At 41.0% G+C, this 27,069-nt stretch overlaps 1 protein-coding gene across 4 annotated transcripts in view; it reads right to left on the reverse strand.

Moving 5' to 3' along the window:
• The window catches only part of JARID2 (jumonji and AT-rich interaction domain containing 2), a 210,759-nt gene that overhangs the window by 70,335 nt on the left and 113,355 nt on the right, over positions 1-27,069 (reverse strand). For all 4 annotated transcript variants that reach the window (XM_040079569.1, XM_058422368.1, XM_040079561.2 and 1 more), the window contains exon 3: positions 18,814-18,955. Coding sequence is in view for 2 of the 4 variants with exons in the window: in XM_058422368.1 (XP_058278351.1) it covers positions 18,814-18,955 (142 nt within the window). In the remaining 2 variants the exon portion in view is untranslated. The remainder of the gene's footprint in view (positions 1-18,813; positions 18,956-27,069) is intronic.

Genomic DNA, 27,069 nt, shown 5'->3' on the forward strand with positions numbered 1-27,069 from the left:
CGTACACACCACACATCTGTCCAGGAAGTGAAAAAATACAGTCCCTCTGAGAAGACTTTGTTCACAGGAGAGTGAGATTTATCAGTGCTTCTTCCCTAACACCCTCCTTAATTTTACTTTTAGGATACACAGTTGTACGTGAGCAGCGGGCCACCTGATATTTGATGACACAACTCAGATAACCTAAGAGCTTGCTGACAGTGCAAGGAGAAAGTCATGTTCATTCTGGTTCTGCATCCCACTGTGCACTCTGACCAGGAAGTAACGGGAGGGCACAGTCCAAGGGGTAAGGGGGGACAAAGGGAATGGGACCACACCTTTCTGAAGCAGCAACTGCAGCATTGCCTCACCTGCATCCTCCCACCCTGCATGAGTGGGTTCAGTTTGGTTTAAACTGATCTCAGAGACGTTGCTTCAGAAAAAAGGTGTGGTATATGTTCTTCCCTTCACCTCTAGCCACACGTTCCTGCTTATGCCAGCACTAGAGCTCCGGAGACCCTATAATCAGCTGGCTGAGAAAGTCAGTCTAGCTGAAAATTAATTTATAGGCCGGGTTTTTTACTTTTTCAGGTTGGGTTTCATAAGCACAGAAGTGCTGGTGCTGGCACAAAAGAGGTGCCATGAACACACTAGAGGGAAGAACAGGACTGCCGTTTCCACTAGCAGCTCGTATTAAGATCACCCTAAGCTGACTGAGAAACACATTAGTTACTGAACCGTAAAATTTTAACAGAAAATGTGCCTGGCAGCAATGCCAGTGTGGTCCCTTTCACTGTCAACCCTTTTGCAACAAGGAGCCTAGTTTCCACCAAGACAAGCAAGGAAGACAAATTTGGGTGGGCTTTTTCACTTGATAACCTCAGGGGTTTTTTAAGTTTTTTCTGAAGTAATGAAAAGGTCTGATTTCCATCACTTCTGCCTCCATGAGCAGATCACTCACTACTTTTCCCTGTATCACCACAAGCAAAGCCCCAGCTTACAAACATTCAAAACAGGAAGGAGATGGTGGCATCCCAGATGCAGTCTACACTGACGATGACTCCGCATCGAAGTGCAGTGAGCACTTTCTAGGTGCCCCACGGGCAAAGTCCACCGCCTGGCACTGTGCTCCTCTGGAAGCGTCCCTGAGGTGCGGTCGCTGACAGCGATAAATCACCGGAGCAACAACTAGGCACGGGAGATCTGTCTGAAAAATCCCCAAATCCTGGGATGCTTCCCGCCACCTTCCTTCCTCCTCACTTTCGTTGAGGCAATATTTGGTAACTGATTTACCGGCAGTCCTCAGACAAATCACATTTCTATCATTTTTCCGGACTGAAATTAGACACCGACTAAAAGAGGGCAGGCAGAAGGAATAAAATCCTATGAAAAATGCTACGTGCACACCCACGACCGCTTGCATCAGATGAGGACCTGAGGTCAGTTTGCCACGTGGCCGTATAAAAGTTCGTGGCAAGAGCGCTCCCACACAGGGGAGGCAAGAAATTAGCAATTACTTCAGCTGGGATGGCTAGTGAACATCTGATGAACTCGACACCAGTTCACATAGTTCTCCAAAGGCTGGGCACCTAAAAGGTAATTGGTGAGAACACCATGCAAAATTCCACTAAGAACAGAAGAAGTGAAATTGGTAAGAATGCTTGGGCGGCAAGAGAAAGCAGGGCAATAAGGTCAGGAGCAATACAGAAAGTAAAATATCATGAAGGGATGCAAAGAGCTGTTGGTACGTTAAGGAAAAGTGGAAGTCATGCAAAAATAAAATGGAAATCCTCTGAGGACCAGATGACTAAGGAGAGAGAACGGCAATCCAGCCACAACATGCCTGATTAGAAAACTGCAGAAATCTGAAAAAACACACAATCCTTTTCATTCACAGCCAACCACTGAGCCACAGGTAAACAAATATGTGTAGGATTTCACAAGCCCCTTGAGTATTTTCTTGGTTTAAAATTATATTAAATATGGGTTCAGTAGCTCAGGATACTGTTCAAAATAACAAACAAATGCAACCACAACGGGTAGTGTGAGTGACTGCCCTTAGCACTAAGGAAATCTTAATAGCTTGAAGGTGAGAATTAAGTCAACAAATAAAATAAATGCAACTTTTATCACACCATTACCATGGGAAGACAATGCCAAAAGGCAGAACTAGAGATGTTTCTCCTGAGGCATTGCTGGCAACACAAGACTGCCCCAATTTAATTTTTGTTAAATCAGTTCAAATCCACGTGGATTGTTATGGGTTAAGAGTAGGTTAAACCAGTGTCTTGTTGACAGATAAATCAAAAAGACAGCCTGTCCATACAGCCTCTTGTGCCAGTTTAACTTCATTAATTTAAAAGCTGCATCTTAATTTACCTTAACGTAAGTAGTCCAAAAATCTCTGCAAAGCATGACCACTAAGACCTGGATGATTTTGGATCAGGAAATCCAAAATCCCTCTTAAAGTTAACCAGATTCCAGCCCACCTACCCCCCAGCCTGCTATTTTCTGTGGTGTTTTCCTACTGCAGACAGAGGGAGACTTTGCCTTTAGAAGAAATTTAAGCTGCAATTCCTTCTCCAAATATTCAAATTCTGTACTTTGAAAAAGGTAATGACTCCAACTCCACGTTCTGAATCTATATGGGGAAGTATTAAAACCACAGCAGAGACATCCCTGGTCTCATACAGGGTTCAAAATCCAAGTAAGAATTTTGCCGAACATGCTAATGTGTATTTTTGTGCATTCACAAGAGGTCTCTCCCTACCCACAAGGGATTCCTCAGAGCCAGAGAGCTTCAAAAGTGTTTCAGCACTTCAATGCATCATTGTTACATAAATCTGCAAGATCAGAAAGCTACACTAGAAATAACTGGGTCACTAACAGTATCTCTCTTCATAGCCACTGAGTGACCTTAGACAGCCTGACATGATTGATGCGGTTAACAATGCTTTAAGCCAAATAAAATAAAACTACATAGGTAAGTTTTACTTATTCAATGCTTTATACAAGCATATACATGCACACACACATACAGATACGTATGTATATTATCTGCAGTGAAAAGCCATGACTGGAGACAAACATCAGAAATATGAATAGCTGATTTTTAGATTAGTAAAGTAAGTTTAGCAGAAGGTATTTCATAATTTAATGAGATAATAAACTGACATAATTAACTGCATTTTAAATACCTTTCCCCTTCCCCAAGGGGAAAGAAAAGATTTAAAAGCGATCAAAAATCAAAACTAAACACTCCTCCAGATTTAAGAACCTGTGCTACCACAACTGGTAAGCCAAAGACCGTAATACCTACAAAACATGGTTCTGAGGGAACTCAAGAGTTTCAGACCATTTCAGGCTTTAGCCCTTTAAGAAAGGTTTTCTAAATCCAAAAGAAACCAGTGGGATGCCAACACCCTCAAAGTGCAGATGCAAAGCAAAGCAGCTGTTGTAGCTCACACATTAACTCAGCACTGGAGTGTCAAATTAATGACTACTCAGTTTTACTGAGCAGTTCCTTTAGAAGGATTTAGCAGCCAATTATTACATAAAATCATTTCCCTGAAGAAAGGAGGTTTTAGGGGGAAAACCAGAAAGCGGGAGGGGGGAGGAAAGGGGAAGAAAGATAGTAAGCTTTATCATCTTTTACAAGCCAAATGCAGCAGAGGTGATCTGTGGTGTCAATCCCCACCACAGTGGCCATGAAGTTCCCTGGGTCATAGTGAACAAGCAACAAATCAGTGCAGCTCTTCCTCTACACCCCTCTCTCAGCAGATAAGAGGGAATTCTCTAGAAGTATTTTTGGGCAAGGTTTTAATGTACTGCATTCTCTCAACAGAAGAAAATCATGCTCAAAAGGCACTGTCTTTGGAACAACTACAGCTGACCCAGAACATCAACCTCCCCCATCTAGACAGATGCCATGAAAAGTAAGATACGTCAGAAGTTAGGGTTTATCACTATTTAAATGAATAATTTGAATTCTACTACAGAGCAAGGTTGTACTCTCCCCTCCATCAACTTACATGCTTCTAGACAAGAAAGATGAATAAAAACAATGGCACCTCAATTTACAGAATTTCAGAAACAATTCGGGACTGGGGCGGAGGGAAGGAGATGAGACATGCCCTCTTGATCCACAAGTACCATACAAGTAGCAGTATAAATAGGAAAATTTAATTAATCAGCTTCATAATACAGCAGGGTTACAGCAGCTACATATGCTGAACCCAAGTTTCCTCATGCTAAGAGCAACTTGATGCAGACGCTGTGGCACTTAAGAGAATTCAGTCATGAAGCAGAGGACACTCTCAACCTGCGGAAATGTGCCATTTCTGTATCAGGTGGTGGGATGGAGCAGAGACAGGGAATACTTCAGGAGAAGCAGTGAGGAGTCTACAGCTTGTGAAATGCTATTCCAGAGAAGTACTGATGGACTGTAACTGTTAACAATGGGGACTTCAGAAGGCTAAAGTAATCAGCTGTCTGAAAGAAATACCTATGGCTTTTCACACTATCTCCAAGAAACGAGTAGCTATTCCCTCATTCTTATTTATATTATTTCTTATCTTATTTATATTTCCTGTTGTGCAAGAAATATAAATCTGCAAGAAAAAATAAAGCCTGAGGGGGAAAACCAAACAAATCAAACCCCTTCAAAACCTCAAAGTCTCACACCGTGAATTCCAGCAATTCTGCCTAACACATTGCACTGGGGGGCTCTGGGATGCCACCACTCAAGGGCTGGTTGCTGCAGATGTCAGTAAGCAGTTTGTTTTCATCAATAACACAAGATGCCTGCAGCATCACCAGTTTTACTATGTTCATTGTTTATTAGAAAACACAACTGTCTTATTTTTTATTAGCTGGCATTTCTCAAGGTTCCCTGCCTTTATTTTTCTCTCCCTAGTATAAATGAGCACACTTGCCAATAACACAAATAATACAGTCTAAGGAGAAAATGAAGCTCACACAGTGGGATGTTCATTGTGTGAGGCCAGAAAATTTGAAGCAGTGATAAATGCATTAAGTTACATTTCAAATATCATTAAGTAATGCTGAATTCTATCCTTAAAACACCCAGCTTGACAATGCAACCCTCTCAACAGAGGAGCAGTCCCCCAGCAGACATGGCAAAGCACCGTGCTGCATTATATAACACCATTTTCCAGAGGAATGAGCAGAGCACTTTCTGTGATGCACAGGGAGTGTACAAGCTGTTACTGTGCACTCAGCAGCCTCTTCTACAGGGACTGTGCAGCTGAACCAAGTTGCTTGTAGGTGTATTAAAAGAAGAATAAATGACATTCAAGTAACATCTATGTTTTGAAATGCAGGTAGTGCCCAGCATCACTGCATGGCCAAATTAAAATCCACAGGACGTCAAAGCAACACCCATCAGAGGTAAAGGACTCTCACACATGCACCCTGGCTATCACTTCTGCCTTCCTATCGAGCTGGTGGAGCACTGCTCTGCACTGTGACATCCGCTTTCTGCACCAGCTGAACACCATGATTTATGTGTGCTGGCATTCATACAGAGGGAGGGCAGGGCAAAAAGAAAAGAAACACAAAACTCCATCTAATCTTGTATCTCATCCCACTTAAGAACTTTCAAGGGCTTGTCAGCTGATGAGGTGTGCTGCTGGCATTGAGTACTGCCAGTGCTCAGACCTTCTTGCTCTGTGTTTCATCCACCCCAGTAACAGAGCTGAAAACCTTCATAAATCCTCCCTGTTACATTCAATCTGGAAAATAACCACTGTGACACAGTGCTTTGGAGCTTTTCATTTCTATACTCATCAAAATAATTAAGGAACCGAGACTGACATTAGTTTTTTTTTTGGTGGGGTTTTCCACGTCCTTGTTAAGAGATTCCATGGCCGACATGACTCAGAAATTTAGAGCTCATTATAGAGAACCACTGCAATTAGTATTCCGTTCATGGGCTTAATAGGTATTTAAGCAATGTAAGAGACAGGTTTTGTTTTGTTCTTTTTTAATTGATAGAATAAACTGTATTCAAATGCTCAGAAAGTCTCACTTGTCTGCGAAGCACAGAGAGATGAATGAGCCAAGCACAAACAGTTCTAGGGCCCTTTGTTGCCAATAAGTGGGTTTCCTCCTCCATCTCCAAGCCTTTCGTAATTAAAGATAGCGGCTCACCTAATGCTCAGGAAACGCCGTAAACATTTGTTTTCATTAAAGCTCATATTGGGAAACCACGCAGATTTTGTTGAATAAAACCTAGCAGAAAAACACTTCAGTAGAAAAGGTTGGGATGGTCCAAAGAAACAGCAGAGTAAGGAACAAACAAGGAAGGAAACAAAGCAGAAAAGTCAACAACTAATTCATGCATCCTGAACTGACTAATGATCACTAAAGAAGTAGAGAACAGCACAAACAGAAAATGGATTTCTGTTTTAAGGATTAAAGGGTTCCATGCTTTTCATACAAAACCCAGCCATTTGTCAGAAAAGGTTACCTCAGAAGAACAAAGCATTCTTCACACTACATTAAAAAAAATGAACCTGAGTAAGAAAAGCAAAAAAGGATTCTGCTACCCTTATTAGTAACTTGGGTGGGAGTGTGTGGGGTGTCCAGGAAGGCAATATTTTCCTATAGTCCTATATTTTATTTGGAATCATGAATAACACTGCCCTACATCTTCAACACCTGCCTTCTTGATCTACTTCCTCGAAATATCTTGCTAGACTGCTCTCCACAATTTTGCCCTCGCCTCTCCCCCCCAAGAAAGGCATCTAACTCAATAGGGTATTCTATTCGAAACGGGAAAAAAATATTACTGAATGTGTGTGTCCCCTCATGCCTCAACTTACAGAGTTTTTATCAGTTTGCTTTTTAAGACGGGAATGTCAAGCTCTAAAAGACATGTCCCCCAAGCAGTGAGAAGTCTTGGGGAAAAAGAACACCCAGAGAAAAGGATAGGTCAGAACAAGCACATAGTATCAGGGTCTGGAAATCTGCCCAGACACTGAAATACCATTGCCTGTTCTCATGTCAAACTTTACTTCAGGCCACAGGGCCTTTAAAATCGTTATATGAAGATATGGTATTTGAAGATTACATTTACACTTCCTTTTAGAAGACAGAGTAACAAGAAGTTGTAACGAACTCCCTTTCAACTTGCCTTTTTCATGTTAAAAATCAGAAATAATGATGTGACAGAGCTGCATTTCTAACATCAGAGCTCCATCTCAGGAAAAGAAACTTCATCTCCCAGAGCTGAGAAGAAACAAGAAACAGCAAGAGACCCAGACCCTGCCTTTCTCACCCATCCCAGCCCAGAAACTTCCTCCCTCTGCATCAAGAAGACCAAGAGTTTCAGTAGTGACCTGTGAGTGTTTTGTTCAAACTGGGAAATTAGCATGCAGCTGCATCCCCAGGCTGGCAGAGCAAACCAATCTGAAGCCTTGAACTGCAGACAGCAGCTAACACCACGGAATCATACCCACACCAAAAGGCTAAAGCAGTGAAGCTTCCTGATACTGAGCAGTTTCAAAGCAAGGGGTTGGGAACCAGCGCTCAAGAAGATGCAGCTAAGAAGCTGAAAATAATGACCATAATTTGGAGTAAAGTTCCATAATGAGAAGTTTTTATGACTTGAAATAAGAGGAACACAGGATGGCTTAGGATACAATGGGGTAATTTTGTTATAAAATAGAGATAGTTTCAGTGAATTACTCTGTAACACTGGAAGAAAGTGTAAAGGAGAGATTATTCCATTTTTACTATGAATGGCATATTCTCTGAATCCACTGAATTGGTAACCCTGCACAGCAGTTTCGGGGCAAATGATGCAACACAGGACCACCAGCGCAGACTCTGCGCAAAAAGGCTTCGAAGGAACAGTCCTGCGGGTGAAGAGGACGCCTCTCTCCGCCACTGAAATAAGCAAGCACCCAACAAGAATGAAACCCAGGTCAGCAGCCTTCCAGTTTATGAACAATTTCTCAGACTTCACACTGACCACCTTGAGCAGAGGCAGCAAGATGACACAAGCCAGGTAAGGGCCTGGGGAAATACACGGCAGAGGGTACACGGCATCGCTTTCTGATGGCTCGTTCTGTGGTGTAAAACTCCAGCAGGCATACACAGAGTATGATAATTGAAAAGGAAAATAAACAAGACTCTTTGAAGGGCTACTCCAAGTGCAGACAAAACCACAGGCACTTAATTTACAGCTTTCTTCAGCCTGCAGACATCTTAGGAAAATGTCCAATCTACTGAAATCAATAATAAATAAGCACTTTCAGTGGATGCAGGTATTAACTCTTGTTATTTAAAAATGGATTTGAATGCAGTTGTGCTGATAAAGCACTCTCAAAATCCTCCTTCAGGGAGAGAAATTATTTTTGCTTATTTATGAATATCTATGTTAATTTAATATCAGAAAAAGGAAGAGCAATAAATAAAGCCCAAAAGAGACACATATTCAAAACAGATACAAATAATATATTTACTTATACTTTGCTCTTGAAAACAATACACAACTATTACTCCAATCTTTAACTGCTCGAAATTCTGCCAAATAAACTTGAAGATGGCAGAGACATAGAGAAACTAAGTACAGTGCAAGGCCACACAAGAATCTGAACACAAGGCTACGCAGTACCTAGGCTACTTAGAGATACTATGGGTTGTACTTCCCAAAGAACAACAGATGTTTGAATTTATGTTTCAGAAGGGTCCTGCAAACAAAAGCTTCAAGGAAAAAACAAACTTTTTTTTTTTTTAATTACTTCAATTGATTCTTCTGATAAGAAGAATATGACCTTTACTCAAAAGCTATTTCCCTTCTTTTTCCATTTCTCATCTGATTCACCTTTAAAGTTTATTTTGCAGTGCATCTGGAAACTGGTAGCAATTAAATACTCTCAATCTGGGATGGCATATAATGCAAGCATCAAAAGTGAATTTAACAGCAGGATTTCTATATAATAGAAATGAAATAAAATGGGTAAAAGTCAAACCTTGCTTGCATGGTAACATTTGCCTAGGTATTACATATATACTTTAATTTTCAGGTAATGAGAGAATTTCACAGGCCTAGAGACATAAAAGTGAGAGTTTCAGAAACTGTGCCACACTTAGTTTGTCTTCTTGTTCTGTTACAAATTAACCAGGTGGGATGAACTAGCTTTCAAGAAAAATCAATACTAGTCAATTTTTCTAGTGTAAGCCAAACGTAAGAAGTCCATGCACACCAAGATACTGCAATTAGAGGGCCATCTTGATTTCAGGCTTCTGACCTAAGAATCAGGGAGGCTGAAAGATTTCTCAATCTGTTAGAAAACCTCATGATTTTCAACGTGCAGGTGTAAAGAAGATGTCACTAAAAATAGAAGTAATCAAGGAAGTCCCAGCTGCTTACTTTAACGGCAAACGAGATATATGCAAAAGAAAAACACGAGACTCCCTACTAAAAAAAGAGTTGATTAAAATTTTGAAGTAATTTATTTTAAAATGCACACTTTGCTTGACAACTTGCAGAACAAACTGTCGGCAGGCCAGAAATAATCTAAAGCATAACAAAAGAGTACAGGGGACAAAAAGTAAAGGGTTTCAGAGTCTCTCCCTTGCCTCATGAGGAATAGGAATGGCTAAAGGAGATGATGTTGCTTGCTTGCTTAGAATAAAACTGAGAGCAATGTTATCCTGGAGGGCTGAGTTGATCAGGGTACTCAGCCACCCCCCAGAGGGATTGATGTTGCTCCTGTTCATCTTTTTTCCCAGAGCCGTCTCTGCTGTGCTCCCTGTGGTGCCCAGGGAATCTGTCCAATAACTGTCCCACGGAGCCCTTGGAAAACCACTGAACTTTGCCCTGACCAGGTGACAAACTGTGCCAGACCCAGCACAAATGGGCTCAAGGGAAGGACATGCCCTCTTATTATGTATCACTCGTGGGCTTTCAGGCTCTAATTTCAACCCAACACTCTCAATGGAAGGCAAAGGAATTTGCATGATCTGACCAACAGCCCAAGGTAGGTTATTTATGCAATTGTAAAACAGAGGGTCTTCTCAGTAGGCTCCTGGTTGTGCAAAGCCACAGGTGACTGCACAGCTCTCAGCAGGCCAAAGGAAGACAGTGTAACACTGTAATAACTCCAGAGAAAGAGGGGAAAAACTTCTGAAGATGCAGCTACCATAAGAAACACATCCATCAAAAGAGCAATGCAGCTACACTGGCTTTCCAGGTGGGATGTCTGCTCAGACAGGCAGTTGTGGTAGAACTTCTTGATTGGAGAGCCCATCTCAGATCTAAGTCGTCATTCAGCAAAGCAGTGATATCAAACCACAGACACCAAGTGAAGCGATACTTCCCCAAGAGAAGAGGTTTAGAAATACAACAGCACACATGCAAAGGAAAATATCTGCTTGCAGAATAGCTGACTTCCCAAACATCCTGTATTTCTCTGTTAAACTGGAACATATAAAGCTGTATATAAAGAGCCATCAAATTATGATGAGGTGCAAAGAAAAGTCTCTCCAACTTAAAAGGCTAACGATGTGTTGTCTCAAGTTTTCATTTTTTCACCCGAGAAATTTTAACTTGCACCAGAATATGTTTATATTAAATTCTAAAAGCTGCCATTTAAAATAAATAAATTCCAAAAGCTGTCCTTGACACTCAGCATACATACATCCAAATGTTACCAGTTAATTAATTTTATAAAATTATGACTTCAATGAACATCTCTTCAACTGTGAAGAAAAATCAAATCAGATAATAGCTCCAGAAGTGACGCTTTTAACTATGGACCTCCTCATTCTCTGCTCATATCCTAAATTTTTCGTCCATATAAACAAACACCTACAGGATTTCACGAAAATGGAAGCACTACAGGCAAACGACATGTTGCAACAGAAGAGCTAATGGAAACAAAGTCTGTACAAAGTCTACGTACTTTATTGAAAAGATAAATAACAGCTGCAGGAGCTCCTATGAAAGGAGGAGGGCAAGGGAGGAGAAGAGGAAGAATGGACACATCTCCATAGTAACTACAACTATGAAACTCAGGGGAGAACTTGTCTGAAAGCTGAAAGAAGGATGCCACCAGAGAAAATAGATTGTAATATAACTGGGGAAAAAAAAGAAACTTCCAAATCATTTTCCACATGGTCAAAGGTCCCTTAAGCTTTAGTTTATTTAATCAGAGCCAAGAACAAATACCAAGAGAGAAAAGCAAAGGAAAAAAAAGCATAAAATCAAAGCATAATCATGACATGACCATTACTGTACAAATTATTTAACAATAAACACGCTGCTAAAAAAACCTAAATATACAAATGATCAGGTTAAGAAGAAAAAAAACCAATTAGTTTCCCTCAAGAAATTTTGTGCTACTGGACAGAATAATGGAAGAAGAGAAAGGAAAAGCACTATACCAGCATAATCTAGGTGATCTATGTAAAATTCCTGAGTGGATTGCATTATCCAATACAAGAGACCTGAGAAGATTCTAGAGGAGATATTTACAATGTGGAGATTCATACTTTTCAAATTCAGTTCAGACTTAGAAAACTCCTGCAATCCCAAACTGAGATGCTAATGACATGGACTGACCTATTACTGAGAAGCACTCATAAACCTCCAAGCCTGTGTTACCCATCTGGAAGTCTCAAGACCCACACCCTTACCTGGAAACTTGATCTGACCTGTAAAAACACTAACGCCCACACTGCTGTCAGTTCTTGGTGAATCGGAAGCAGCTCGTGTTCACGCTGTCATTTGCAAGGAACATGTCAAGAATATACTCATATCACCTGTATATTGTCCATATCAGCCACAGGAATAAACACAGAACAAGATTTTCTATAGTGCAGTGTATGCCAAATCAGCACACAGTATGAATACAATCTTCAAACTTATAAAAAAAGCCCCCCAAACCAAAACGATAACAAAACAAAAATCCCCCACTACCAATATTCTTAAAACTCTTCATATAAGGACACACTTCCACTTTAAAATACTGGAATGGCTCTCTCTTTTGTAGCATAATTATCTTGGCAGAGCACACAGGACCACGCCAGATGTAGGCAGAAGTTATGTTAGCCCAAACATCAGCATAGTCTTATAAAAACAATGGCGTACTTGCATTAAAAAAAATTCTTTCACATTGGCAAACAAGTTTTCTTTTCAAAAGTGTCTTTTTCAACTATTTCCTACATCAGTTTACAGAGACCTCTCCGTGGTCTTACAGCAATCAATATCTGGCCTGTCATACACAGGCTGAGACATGGATTATGAGAATCACCGTTACGGATGGGTTATCAGGCAGCTGAAGGAGTGTTTGCCATAGACAGAACAACAGAAACAACTACACCTACCCCGTCGGGTTTGGAAGCTGCCTTGATCCCTCAGTGAGGAAGTCCAAACTCAAAGGTCATGAAGACCTTTCCCTGCAATTCTGACTTCTTAAAAGAAGGTGGTGGGTGAGAACAAATGAGGCGGAACTGGACATGGCATAACACTTCTCAGGTTGCTACAAATCATACCTTCATAATTATTAAATCACTACTCAAACAAGTTGTTTACATAGCTGCCGACCCACAAAGTTCAAGTGTTCCCGGGTTATTGTACCTTGTTATATCTTTGCATGTTGGATAGAAGAATTCATGTCACAACTTCTGTTTGTTCCTTATGAAAATACTGAAAGAACATTAATCACCCGATTTCTTCCTTTTCAAACTACATACAATGATCTTCTTGACTTGCATTATAAAGCAGGTAATCTGTCTTTTTACTATTCCTCTGCAAATCCACTCCAATGGACTATTATTGCTTTGTTTATAAGGCTTGTTATTTAAATATAAATGTGCAGGACTAAAAATATATTCTAATCATATCAGCATTCCCAGAAGGGGGTGGTGGGGTGTTAAAAAAATTATTACACATAAATCTCATTGCCATTTTGGTTTTATTGTGGATTAATGTAATTCTTCATACACAAACAACTAGTGCAGATTTGCACTGCCTACTGAAATTAGAAAAAAATAACAGAAGCACCTGGTTGATAAGTGGGCCTACATTGTGTTGTAGCAGGCAACAGCTGAACACAAATACATTATATAGTGTTCCAATTAGTGAAAAGACTATTCACTAAAAAGGTCCTGGAAAAACGCTTTGATATTACGAGCAGCCTCCTGCTTTCACACCCAAGTCACAATACACTGCTCTCTCCATCGCTCACCTACAATACCAAGCAGAAATCCCTCACAAACTTACAAATGTGGGAACAGGATTGACCTTGTTTTACATCTTGCATGAAAGGTGCTAAGTCTAGTGCTAAAGAGACTGTTCATTATTAACTATAAAAACAATTTGACAAAAAGAAGAAAAAAAAAGAGAGAAACCCCTCCCATCCCTAAGTCCCCTCAACCTTTTGACAGTTCTACTGCAACAGTCCTTTCCAAATCAAGTTGAAAAGGATATATCACTAAAAGAAACCACTTAAATTAGCAGCTTGCCTAATATGCAAAAGCTTGCCTACCCGTGACTGGCTTTTTTTTATTGTGCTGAGGGTGCAAAAGCTCTGCCAGCCTAGCAGCTGTGCAGCCACCAGCCAAAGGAGGTCAGCATGCTTGTCTTCCCCTCCTTGGACACATACTCCCACCTTTCCATCTGACAAGCCTTAACCCTTCTGTTGCTCCACAACGAGCCATATCAGGGAGTTAAACTGCCATCTAAAAATAAAATGTAAAAAAGACAAACGGGAAAAAGGAGGATGCAGCAGGGAGCCAGCGCAAGGCAAAGAGCAGGAGCACATCCCATGGGCTGGCCTTGCTGTAGTGCACAATCACACTTCTGACTGTCACATGCTTGAGACCATTAGCAGAAAGCTGCTGTATTAATTAAAGGCCTCAGAAGGTTCTTAATAAGCAATTTTTGGCCAATCTAGCTGTGACAGCTTAAAATGCTACTGCTCCCAGTGGGTTTTTTCTCCTGCAGCCAAGAGCCTTCCCTGCAAAAGAATTGGACAGAGTGTCTTCTCCCAGGAGCTCTGCGCACCCTTGGCCCAGGGGGCACTGTCCATCCAACTCTGATGATACTACAGGAGAGGAAATATCTGTAACCCTTTTTTTTTTTTTTCCTAAATGAAGCCAGTATCACTTTTTGGCCTTAACACAGAGATTATTCTGACGTTAAATTTTAAAAAACCCTGACTTTGAAGTTTAACACTTATCAAAATCAGTCAAACTCTTCCCACCTTACACAACCCTCTATTAACACAACTTTACAATAAAAGATAAATGCATTTATGCATCTGGCAATTCCCTGTGTGAATTTCTGGGAAGGGGCCATATAAATGAGTAGCCACCTGATTAGTAATAGGAAGCAAGCAATAGCCTACTATCACCAAAGATCAACAGACTGTCACATCAAGTCTGCTCTGCATGTCTCTTCCTGGGTAAGGTGGGCAATTCGTTGCTAGAAAACCTACAGCTGTCTCTGCAGACTGTTATTAATTGCCAGTGGTTGTAGTCTTTAGAGTTGCCCATAAAAATGTACAAGCATGCAGCACAGAGATTAAACACCTTTGCCCAGTTACCTATTGATTTTCTTAACTGAGAATCATAGCTGGAAGCTGGACATCTACAACAAAAACATGCAGCTACATGGAAGCTACACTTCTCCTTCAGCAATAACCTTTTGTTCATAGGTTTTGAAAAATGGGAGATCCTTACATGGTAAAGACACTCCATCTGGTAGTTCATCAAGCCCATCTACCAACAGTTTTGTTCAGCTCTCCTCAAAGCATTGAACAAACGAGCAACTTTTCTCATTTACATGGCGACTAGACAGCAACCCATTGCACAACAGATTCAGTGCAACATTTGAATGCTTGGCTTTTGCCACATGTTAGACTAATGCTGGCACTTTTCACCTTTACTGGCTGAAAGTATTTACTATTAAGTAGTATTTACTACTTAGGATAACCCTGCTGCTTCCCATCAGACTTGGCCACGGGTAATACACACAGCTCAGATGTTTTCCATCCTTTTGAGTGCAAACTCAAACAATTTAAAGTATTTTGAAGTACTGAGCTTGCCACTACTGCCACTGCCAATCCTCCCCAGCCTCCATTTACTTTGTAAGAAGGGCTTACAAGTTTCTGGACTTATCTGGAGGCTGTGAAGGGGCAAAGCTATACATGTACTCCTTCTCCTCTTTATCACCACCACCACCAGCGGAAATCTGTAGCACCACAAAAGGCAGGCTGCAGACTTTTAGAACTGTTCCAGAATACTGCTGCAATATAAAATGATACATGAAAAAAGAAAGGGATATGGGAATTTTTGCATCGGGTGCAAACCTGGTTGTGTAAGAAGCTTCCTCTACTTGGAACCTTTTGAAGCCTAACAGGGTCAGGCCACTGCATTCAAAAATCCTGCTCCATCAAACCAAGTATCTAAGTGAGTTTCTGAACAAAATCTGCAGTATTATACTAAATCTGTACACTTTCACCATAACCATCACCCATCTTCTTCCTTCCACCACACTGTTCTCTTTATGGCTCTTCAGTCAAGCTACATTACTATAAAAGTGGTTGAAACTAGAAAATAAATAGATATGATAAACCTTAAGCTGTGCTTGGCTGGGGGTACTACTGATGTGTTATTCTGTTTGGCATATCTATGTGAAATAAGGAATACTTGTCAGTGATCTCTTCACTGGTCTGCAGCCAGGCTGGTAGAGACTTACCTCCCCCACAGATGCCTGCCAGCACCTACCTATCTACAGCTAAGTCCAGTAACTCGTTGGGAGCATCCACTATTCTAGTTTTGACTCACGGAAAATCTACAGTAGGGAAGGTTGGCACAGTGAGACCACAAGGCAATGTTCACTGCTAGGAAATTCACCCTCCACTCAGTGTGCTACAAGATTCTACACTTGCTGTTCACCCAGGCTCTTGTGCAAATTATCTCTGAAACTGCAGGAGTTTGGATCAACTATAAATGCAAACTAAAACCACACACATGCTGCACACATGAGTGAATCCCTGTTCCCTTTCTATAAGGTGACCTGCTCTACGCAGGGGGGAGGAAATGCTGCCAAGGTTAGTCCCTGAAATGACAGACAGGGGCCAGAAGACTGCCAGACACAGCAGCTGGGAAGAGGCAGGAAGAAGAAACTGGGAAAAGATTGCCTCCACAGTACCAGCCTGCCATTATACTGAAGAACTGAAAGGTCAAACCAGAGTCTTACGCTACTAAAGAAACTGGAGCCCCACACAACAGATTCCCTTATAAACTGGAGCCCCACACAACAGATTCCCTTATTTACTATGCTTATTTGCTTAGCACTCTGTTTCCATCATGAGTATGAAATACAGGTGACTTATTCCTTTAGAAGATGACAGGTTCAAGCTCCTGAAAGACCACTCCTGCCATGTACTGAAAAGAAACAGAAAAACCTACCAAACCCCACAAGCCATAAATAAATAAATAGTTTACCTATAATGGTTGGTTCAGAGTACATTGCTAAAGCTACAGTCTCTAAAGGTGTATTTCATTACAAGAGTGTCATTAGTTATACACACAGCTGATCAGACAACTGAAAAGTTTGATTTTGAGAAACCCTAGGGGAAGACAAGGAGGACATAACTTCTCAGAACTTAGTAAGCTGAGACAGTCAACCCACAGATTCCATTTGCCTCTTCATAATCTTTCTACATGTCTTTTCTTTCCCCAATATTCCTGACACAATCTTTATGGGATTGCAAGATATGCAAGATAACCTGAATTGAAGAAACATTGCATATTCAGCTAAACAAAAAAAAAAGCCTAAAAGGAAACAAAAAGACAACATAAAAACACTCAACATGCTCCATTACAGCTTAAGAGAAGGAACCCAGAAAAGGTCTGTTTGCAAACAGAAAGCTCAGGGAGGAAGAAAAAAATAGGTAAAAGTCTCTGTTGGGTGTAAATGGAAACAAAACAGGAACACTCTCCTTCACAGCAACAGAAGTAACAACTGTAATATTATTTTTACAGTTCATGATGCTTGAAGAAGTAGTGAAATGATGCCCTGCCTTTCATGAAAGCCAGAAAAAGTTTTCATGTTGGGGCTAGAGTTTTTTGTTGTTTTTAATCTGAAAAGTACCAAAGGCACTGAGTTCCCTATCATTATGCCTGCTGCCTCTCAAGGGTCTGAATTCCCTCAGCCCAAATCTGCCAAATACTCTTCCAAAAACATTTCACCCACAGCACTCAAGCGCAGTTTCTGGAGACTGATCACGTAGAAATCTTCTCATTTCTGAAGCTGGACTGTGCAGGGCACCAGGAGCAGGTACAGGGTAAGGGACACGCCCTCTTGCCCCTTGCCAGCCCCAAGAGAGGAAGATGATGCCCCCTTGGTTGCACTGGCAGCTGCTCCTACAACCATCCTCTGAACAAGAGATAAAAGTCTCATGCAGGTTGAAAATGTTGAAACCTGGCAAAAAGCCTCAATTCATCTTCTTGCTTTTATTTTTAATCCTAACCAACTTCTTGAAGTTACTTCATGGTGTGACCCTGCAAGCCATTATGCCAGCGAAGTGGAGGAATGGGGGGACAAACTAAGTGTAGAAGGAAGCAGAAATTCTTTAAGACAATGTGCAAGCAACAGGCTGGCCATGAAACAATTGACCACGGTCTCCCAGGATCACACCAACATTAGATGTCACCTAAATGGCTCGGCAGAAATAATTTTCAATCCTCTGTTGTATCTCACAAAGCCCAAAATCAGAATAAAAATATCTTTGCCCTGACCAGCAGCAGGATGCAGTAAGCCTTGCAAAATTTCTACCAGTATGGAAGATAACATAAATTTTACTCTGATATGCCCGATAAGCTAAGCGGGCATATTAGTTAGAATCTGAGTTTGTGGCTTGAGCGTACAGAAAAGATTGTGGTAACCAGGGATGAGAAGCACTGAAACTGGAACAGGAGGATGTCCAAGAAAGCACCAGTCTCCTCACCCCATAAGGCTTCTCAGTGGAATTATAAGGTCATACAGAAAACAGGAATACTTCTTTTGTTTGAAAGAGAACTGTTGCTACTATTATTATAACTATTTGGTTCATTTTGGTTTGGAACTCATATGGGAGAAGTGAGGAGGAAAAAAGGTTGAGGAAGCATTTCTGATTCTCTCTTTTAAGTGGCATTTTTTACACAGTCTGTTTTCGTTCTTCACAGAGAGGACAACTCCCAGGGCCTGCATTCTCAGCATATTTTCTGTAATTGGTTGGCTTGAGGTCTATGATTTTAACCCACATTTTGCACATTCAGTGACTTCTAGGAAAGAGAAGGCAGCTTGCTGCAGCAGTATCTCAAAGCAGTCCTTTGCAACTGATAGCCACCACAATGCATTCCTATGCAGTTCCTCTTCTCAGAAGCATCTGGTTTGCTTTTCTATCTGTTTAACTTTACACGGTTTCATTCACTGAAAACTAAAAGTAACAACAGTAACAGTAACTACCTTCAGTGACACTTTCCTTGAAACTGCACACACATACATACTGACATGACCTGAGAGGCAAAGCCAGAAGAGGAGAGAGTCTTAAGGCATTTAAATTAAATTCATCCACTGCAAAATAACAACTGCTTTTCCATGCTTTCCAAAACAGAAATGAGAACAATCTATATCAATGGGTGAGGCAAAGTTTGATATATCTTTGCTATTCTAGAAGGAATCCACGCTGGAAAGTCTGTTTATAATAAGGCAGTAAGTGCAAGCATACCCTACTGCTAACAAAAAATAACAGTCTAAGACAGAAGAAACAAAGAAGAAAGTTTCTGCTTTAGTCATAGTTCACTACTGACCTTTTCCTTGAGGGCCCTTCTTCAAAATCTGAAGAACTAACATCGTTGCTCGTTGAGGACACTTGCGATGCATCGTCCTTCTCATTCTCCAGCTGTTCTGATCCTGGTCCTAATCCTTTAGATTGGCCATTAGTGAGAAGTCCTGCAAACATGACAAAGGAGTACATAAATTCAAAACCTGCTGTGATTTTATAAAAATTCACAAGTGACACTTACAATAGAGCCGATGTCCAAAGCAACTGTCTTGCAAAGAGACAGACTGATAACATTGCCTTTGCATAGAGGCACTTCGATAAAAATGTGCCAGCTTGTCTGTTTCTGATTTGGTTAACTCGAAGACCCCAATCTCAAATAATTACAATGTGAGTGTTTGCAATAGTGTTTATAATCTTGTCACATTTGAAGAAGGGACACAGCTTAGTCAAATTCATCCATGATTTACAAAATTCTTATGACTAGCATAGATGAGAGTATTTTGCATTTATCTGTGGATTGATATAAAATTAAGCTGCTATTTGGTTCAATTTGACATCATCTCGCTCTTCATTCTGGTGCTGCTAACTACTGCAATTTATGATCCTTTAAAAAAATCCTAAAACCCAAAGAAGTGAACATTAAATGCCCATTTCCTGACTTTGATTCTTCTGGCCAAGTGTCACTCATCTACAAAAACTCCAGACTGCCAGAAAAAGTACACAGGGCAGCAAAGGTACATAGGCCACAGCTGCCTTCCCTTGTGTGCTTTTTCTCTCCTGGAGCAACAGCACAGCAAGCAGAGTCACACAGTCACACAGATGGAAGACAGCAGTGGACCTTTGCAAGCATAACATTTAACAAATTTTGTATATTCTATGCCACTAAGTAACTACAATATAATAGGACTTTTGCAAACAACAGCAGATAGGCAATGAAACCACTCATACTTAAGGAAGAATTAAAATAGTAACATTATTCTTAAGCAAGCTCTAGGATGAGAGGGAGGAAACTAGTTGATTAGCTCACTATTTATGTGATGTTTTAAGAGCTTATTACCAGAGGAGCTGCAATTTTATCCAGGAGAATGCGTTCTCATCTCTCCACCCAAATAGTTTTAGAAATGGCATAACAAAGCTTTATTTCACAGCTGTATTTCCTGTTGTATAGGACCTATACTGCTGTATAGGACTTCCCTCCCTTAGCCATTTCAGTCTCTCTGTAATTGCACCTTAGAAAAAACTTGGTGGGGAAGGCGTGGGGTGGGGCCTGTGCTGCCCCTTCCAAGACAAGCCAGGCAGTGCGGCTGGTCAGAGTACTGCACTGAAAACACTTACTAAGAACTGCAGTTCAAGAATTTCCACCAGCACTGTATCAGTGCCACAGCATTTCAGACCTCTGTTTTCAGGAAAATCACCATCCAGCATCAGCAATGCACTTACTCATTGCATAACCAAGCATTCAACCAAGCTCAGCTCCAAGGTCACACCGAAGCATAACCAGAGCAAGAGCAAAGACACCTCCCCCAGTGAGCTGCTGTGTCCAAGTACTGGAAGCCTGGCCACAGCTGAAGCCAAATGTTCCTTCCCCACAAGGCCATTTATTCACTGCTTGCTTGGGCATTACGACAGTGGGCTCAGAACCACCCCAATTCCAATCTAATTGGTCTGATTGCCCATTTTTAAACAGCCTAATCCAAAGCCTGTTTTGTATCTCTCTCTCCTTTTCCCAATCAAAGTTTGCTCATATTCATTCTGAGCTACACCAGATTTCTCTGGTCTTGAGCTATGTGGTAGCCACACACTGCAGGTTTTTTGCGTACGCTGTTTTAAAATCTCCACCCACAAACCAAAAGCTTGTTTCGTTGTTTTTTGGGTTTTTTTCTGGGGAAGAGTTGATGAACTGGTAGGTCTTTTTTTTTTCCTAATACACAGCCCACAGAGCACAAGTTGAAACTACACACCAATTTTTGCATTAAATTGTCTCTTCTAGCCTGCGTAAGACTATCAGAGAGAAGTAAAATGACCCAATTTACACTTTCTCCCCCCTTTTGTTGAATCCCTTTTGATATTTCCTTTTTATTAAAGGGATTTCAAACTGTGACCCAATAAATAAAACAAATTTCAGTATCAGCACATGATACTACAAAAGGGTTTGCAGTGTAAAAACACAATATGACGTAGGGTGACAGCATCCCTTCAAAGCATTCCTAAGGAAATGAAGGCAAACTTCAAAAAAACATTGATCAGATTATATTTCTATGCTTAACTCACCCCCTCTAAGAGCCCTGGTGCCTAAGTTTATTCTTATAAAAGTTTCAATTTTGCTTTGCATTTTTCCATGAAACCACTGCTGATAAAATTTACAATTTTTGAACTCCAGAGAAGTCTAAATCAAGCATATCATTTGAGGCCTGACACTCAGTAACTTAACTCTTATGGCAGGATTTGATTAGCTTTTCCAAAAGCAATATTTGTTCTGGAGACTTGCCATACGTAAAACCCAGGAACCTGAAGTATATGAGTCAAGAAAATCACCTTTCAGGCTGTCAACTTGCATGCATTTGGAAGGCAATTTTTATTCATCCTTTCACCCTGCCAAACCATCAGCTCACTTGGGAGACAAGCATGATTTGTGTTCCTCAAGGAAAGAAGTATTGGTTTGCCTACCATTATTCATCATAACCAGCACCATTCCGAGATGCAGTAATACTGCCGATAACTGATGTCAGCTATCATCCACTGGAACCAACTAAAACAAGTGTCCTAAAAGAGAGGCATAAAGCTACAAATGAGAGATACTGATAACTACTGGGAACGGGTGTCATGTTCTACAGGTTTTCAGGGCCAGCATAATTTCAAAATCCACTCTGAAGTGATGAAAGGCACAACCCAAAGCCTCCTTTCAAGCACTGGAAAGAAAGCACATGCTGAAGCAGGTTGTCGTAAAGTTTATTGCCACTCAATCATTTTTATATCAAATGCATTCAGCCTGCCCCCAGATACCTTTTCCTTCAAATGCCATTCCTGTTATCTCTAACTGCAATAAGCCACATTCTTTACTGCTGCGCATCATTTGGGAGCAACGAAAGGTCTGGAGGCCCCAGGACAGGATGGGGACTCCAGAGTTTTGCCAGGTGATACTCAGGCACTCCAATCACCATTAATGAGTTGGCACCAGTGCAGTGGACAGGACATACAGGTCTGCTGGTGTGCTTAAGGAATGCACGTGGGTTTGACTCTCCAAGACTAACCACACTACAGGAAGCAGCAGGCATTCATTTTTCTTAAAAGCCAAGTACTACAGTTGTGTATGTATATAAAGAGAGAAAAGCAGCTGAGTGAGAAAACCCTCTTTTTCACAGTCTGGAAAGCTGAACCACACCAAGGACTGGCTACTTGAGAGCACCCAGCAACAGACAAGGAACCAGCAATCCCTCAAGAGCCAAATCACATCGAAGGGATAAATAGCTCCCTTACTGCTTTGCTGTGGCTGTGCCTTTCAACCTCTAAACCACGATGCCAGCAAGCCCTGGCTCCTGTCAAAGCCCATGACATTCTCAGCTGCTGAAAAGCTGGCAGAGGCTACCTGTCTCTTGCCCACTAGGCTCATCTTAGCCCCTGTTCTCACTGCCTTCTCTCCTGGCAGCTGGACTCGCGACCAACCACCAGCCCACCAGACTGAATACCTATGCTGAATAAGTCAGGGTTGAGAAAAATAAGACTTTGTCTGCAATAGAGAGTGTTTGTTTTAAAAGTCAAATCAGATTTTTTTAAAAAACCTAAACCTCATTAAAATTAAATTTGAAAGTACAGCAGCTTGCATTATAAGTCAGTGTACAATTTCTTATATTAAAATCACTTACATGAAATAATAATTTATATACACAGAGAAATAGTGCATATTTGCTGCCAAAGTTTAAAAAGAAGTGAAACACTGAACGGTTCAAAGTCACTGAATAAACACTGCCTTAATTAAGTTAGTAATAATGAATTATTTAATTAAGTCACAATATAGGAACTCACATATCAAATGACATCTATGATCCTTAAATACACTGTTCTGGCTTTAACTGATGAAGACTAGATACCTTCAGAGAAAGGCTAATTACTAATTCCTAATAATTAAAAAAGGTAGCTTAAAGCCAAACCATGGTGACCTTAACATCCTCTCTAAAATGTCTCTTAGTCACATAAATATCAACCTCACAGTTCTGCTCAATTTGTTTTTAAACTTCCACAAATGCTGCAACACCAAATCACAGTTTTAGATACATGCTGCTTAAAAAGATTTAAAAAAATATTTTCACTTTTCAGTATTGAAAAAAAGCAGCAAATGTCACTTTTTCACCCACTCCGTTACAAGCCAGAGAAAGCACAAAAGCCCTTTCTGCATACTAGTCATTATTACAGAGACTTCTACCACTTTCTATTTATTTGCTTTCCACACTGAATGTTTTCCAATCTGTCTGTGGTTACAAGTTTGTTTGTTCTTTCACGTGCAGGAAGGGCTCTGCTATGAGAGCCCAGCCATACCCTCTAGGGTGATCCACACAGAATTCAGATATTATGGCTTTACAACCTGCACACAGCGTTCCCACTGCAGCTTGCTAGCCTCTTTGCTTCTTGGCTGTAGCTGTTAGCTGAGCAGAAGGTCTCGCTCCTCCACCAAGAACCTACTCCAGCAACCAGAGCATCCTGCTCAACAAAAACAGTGTGTAAAGAAGTTAAAGTTAAATCTGCTTAAATTAGCTTATTATAGGGGCTTGTACTGACTCATGTGTATCGCTTCTATTAAGAGCCCATCAAGTAAGACTTAACTATTCCAGCACAGGGTGGATTTAATTTACATTGGTACACATTTGCTGACCTTACTTCTTTAGGTGATACACACACACCATTAGCAGCAATCTACAATTCTTTTCAAGTCATGATCTAACTCATCTCTGGTCATCTGGAGAGATGACTGACAGGCACATGCAGGACAGGTCTTGGGAGCATCAGAAGATGTGATGTAAAATCCCAGTACCTGGGAATGCACAGTACAATAAAACATGATGCTAACCATAATACACAGAAGGAAAACTGATAGGGAAGAGAGGAGCAGAAAGCAACAACACATGAAAGACAGCAAAAATGTAAGGGAGGGTTTGGGGTTAGTTGCTTTTAAAAACAGATGAGATTGCAATTACTGGTAAGTTCTTAATTATTAAAGTTATTGAATAATCAGGAAACCAGAAGAGAGCATCTGAGCAAATTTCAGCGTCATGTGGTTAGTTAACTAAATGGCTGGGTGAAGAGACTTTCACAATGTTTCCAAAACAGCATTTCCACATCACTTACTCTAATGCCAACAAGGCATCTCAGCATGAACATTTCCATGTTCTTACAATAAAGCAACACCTATTTTAGCTTGCTGTTTCCCAGTCGTAAGGCAGCTTAGGAAAAAAAAATACATTCAATTGTATTTCTACTCAGTTCCCACAGTCAGAGGCAACCCACAAAGCCATTATGTTAGGAAAGTCAGCAGTCAACACCCCACAAACACAAGCCAAAGATATCAAAACCATTAAATGACCGAAACAATTTCAACATGACCATATTCACAGCTTTCTATACAGGATAACATCAGAGGGTCCACAGTCCAGAGGAGTCATCCTGCTGATCTCAACAATATGCGAAATACGTACTCTTCTCCTGGGTGTTTCTTGACAACACAGGGATACTCTCTCCTTTCTGCCAAGACATTCTGGGTTGGTTTCCCCCCTGGCAGCCCTCTCCCTGCATTCCTCCCTGATCCCTGCAAGCTAAACCGCTCTGGGCTGGTAGGAAAAGTCCAGTTTCCAGGGCAAGCAGCAAAACAAACACAATCTACAGTAAGTAAAAAAAGGGATTTACTCAAGACAGCATTCTCACCATGCTAGGATGACAATGTTCCTTATGAGAGCATGTAATAAATAGCAGGGATTGTAGTTATATAGGCATGGAGCAAAAGCCATTCCCTTATGGAGTAGCATGTTTGTCCAAACTTCATCTGCACAATCTTGGGAATTGTACAGAAAAGCTTTGTTTTAAAATATTTGTGAGGTTTTTTTTTTCTTTCTGCAACATCTCACTTAGGAGAGCTCATACTAAAATTAGAAAGCAAAGGATTTAATTGCAGAGTTATAAAGTCTGAAGGTTAACCATCCCACACCATGGTCTGGAAGTCTAGCACCACCTGAACACACATAACCACATACTGAGCACCATGAAAGACCACCAATATGAATTCTAGGACTCAAATACAGAGGGGGGCGGGGGACGAAACATATCTTCATCTCTTTAAATATTTACTCTGACCATCAGTTTTCACATAGGTACAGAATGTTTCACACATATTCTGTACAGAAATCAAAACGAGCAATAAACTGGGGTCTCATATACACGTCTTGTTTTCCTTCAATTTTGTAGATATAGCCTACCTAGACTTTAGTATAGTCTTTCACACCATTTCCGACACATTTTGCTGGAGAAACAGGCTGCTTAAGGCTTGGATGGATGCACTCTTTTCTGGGTAAAAAACTGTCTGTATGGCTGGGCCCAGAGAGTGGTAATGAATGGAGTTACACCCAGCTGGCAGCTGGTCACCCGTGGTGTTCCCCAGGGCTCAGTGTTGGGGCCAGTCCTGTTGAACATCTTCATCAATGACCTGGACAAGGGCACTGAGGACACCTCAGTCAGTTCACACATGACACCAGCAGGAGCAGGAACACTGATCTGCTGAGGGTAGAAAGGCTTTGCAGAGGGATCTGGAGGGACAGGAAAGCTGGGGTTGCTAGTTGACAGGGGCTGAACAAGAGCCAGCAGTGCCCAGGTGGCCAAAAGGCCGATGGCATCCTGGCCTGTGTCAGCAACAGTGTGGCCAGCAGGACCAGGACAGTGATTGCCACCTGTACTCAGCACTGGTTGAGGCCACATATACCAAATACTGGGTTTAGTTTTGGACTCCTCACCACAAGACATTGAGGGGCTGGAGGGTGTCCAAAGAAAGGCAACGGAGCTCGGGAAGGGTCTGGAGCACAAGTCTGATGAGGAATGTCAGAGGGAGCTGGGGTTGTTGATCCTGGAGAAAAGGGGGCTCAGGGGTGACCTTACTGCGTTCTACAACTGCCTGAAGAGAGGCTGTAGCCACGTGGGAGTTGGTCTCTTCTCCCAGTCAACAAGCAATATGACAAAAGGAAATAGCCTCAATGTTTAGATGGATATTTGGAAAAATTTCATTATGGAAGAGGGGGTCAAGCACAGAAACTGGCTGTCCAGGGAAATGGCTGAGGGAACATCCCTGAAGGTATTTAAAAGATGTCTATATTTAACACTTTGAAACACGGTTTAGCGGTGGACTTGGCAGTGCTGGGTTAATAGTTCAACTTCATTATCTTAGAGGTCATTTCCAACCCAAACAATTTTGAACTACAAAGCATTACACTTTCTTATAAGCTATATCTTTATATGTAAGTTTATTTGGAAAGTATAATTAATTAACAGTTTTCACCGCTTCACCATTCAACATTTTTCTTAAGTAACAGACAACCAGCTGCAAGGCAATACAAACCTACTTGCGTTATCTGTAATCCTAAATTTGAATTCTACCAAAACCACCCTTTATGTGCTAGACTATGTGCTGAAGCACTACCAAAATCTCGGTAGGCATGCTAAATAAATACATTAGTCATTCAATGCTAAGTTTAAACACACCGGTATCTCTAAAACATCTGCAGTCTGCATTAATCAGCACACTGTACTGAGTTACTGTATTTAGCTGTTGTATAGCTATGCACAAAAGATAATTTAGTTTTATAGTGCAAATGCCATCTGTCACATTGTCACAGCATGACAAGGTATCACATTACATATTAAACAGACAACATGCTTCAAAAATAAGGCCTATTTTCATGCTCTGGTTGTCTCAGAGACTAAAGAACCGGGTTTTCATGATAGTGACATAAGTTAAAAACAAAACAAACCACATTTTTCTCTGGGATAAGAGATATGAATTCCCCGTCCACTTTTTTAAGGTTAGTTGTCATAAAGGCTATTTTCATCTAATTTGGTAATGCAAAATCACAACAATTTTCTGCCTCCAAGTAAAAAAGCCACAGCACGAAACCATCATCGTTTACGCCACATGATGCTCTGTGCTGCCACCATGATGATAATTAACAGTACGTGGGCTTTTCAGATGACAAGCCAGTGGACATTAGGCTGATTGTGGTACATAACAGAGCATATGCATAAGGCAGTA

The sequence above is a fragment of the Hirundo rustica genome, chromosome 1 (genome assembly GCF_015227805.2).
Source record: "Hirundo rustica isolate bHirRus1 chromosome 1, bHirRus1.pri.v3, whole genome shotgun sequence".
NCBI classification, from domain to species: domain Eukaryota; kingdom Metazoa; phylum Chordata; class Aves; order Passeriformes; family Hirundinidae; genus Hirundo; species Hirundo rustica.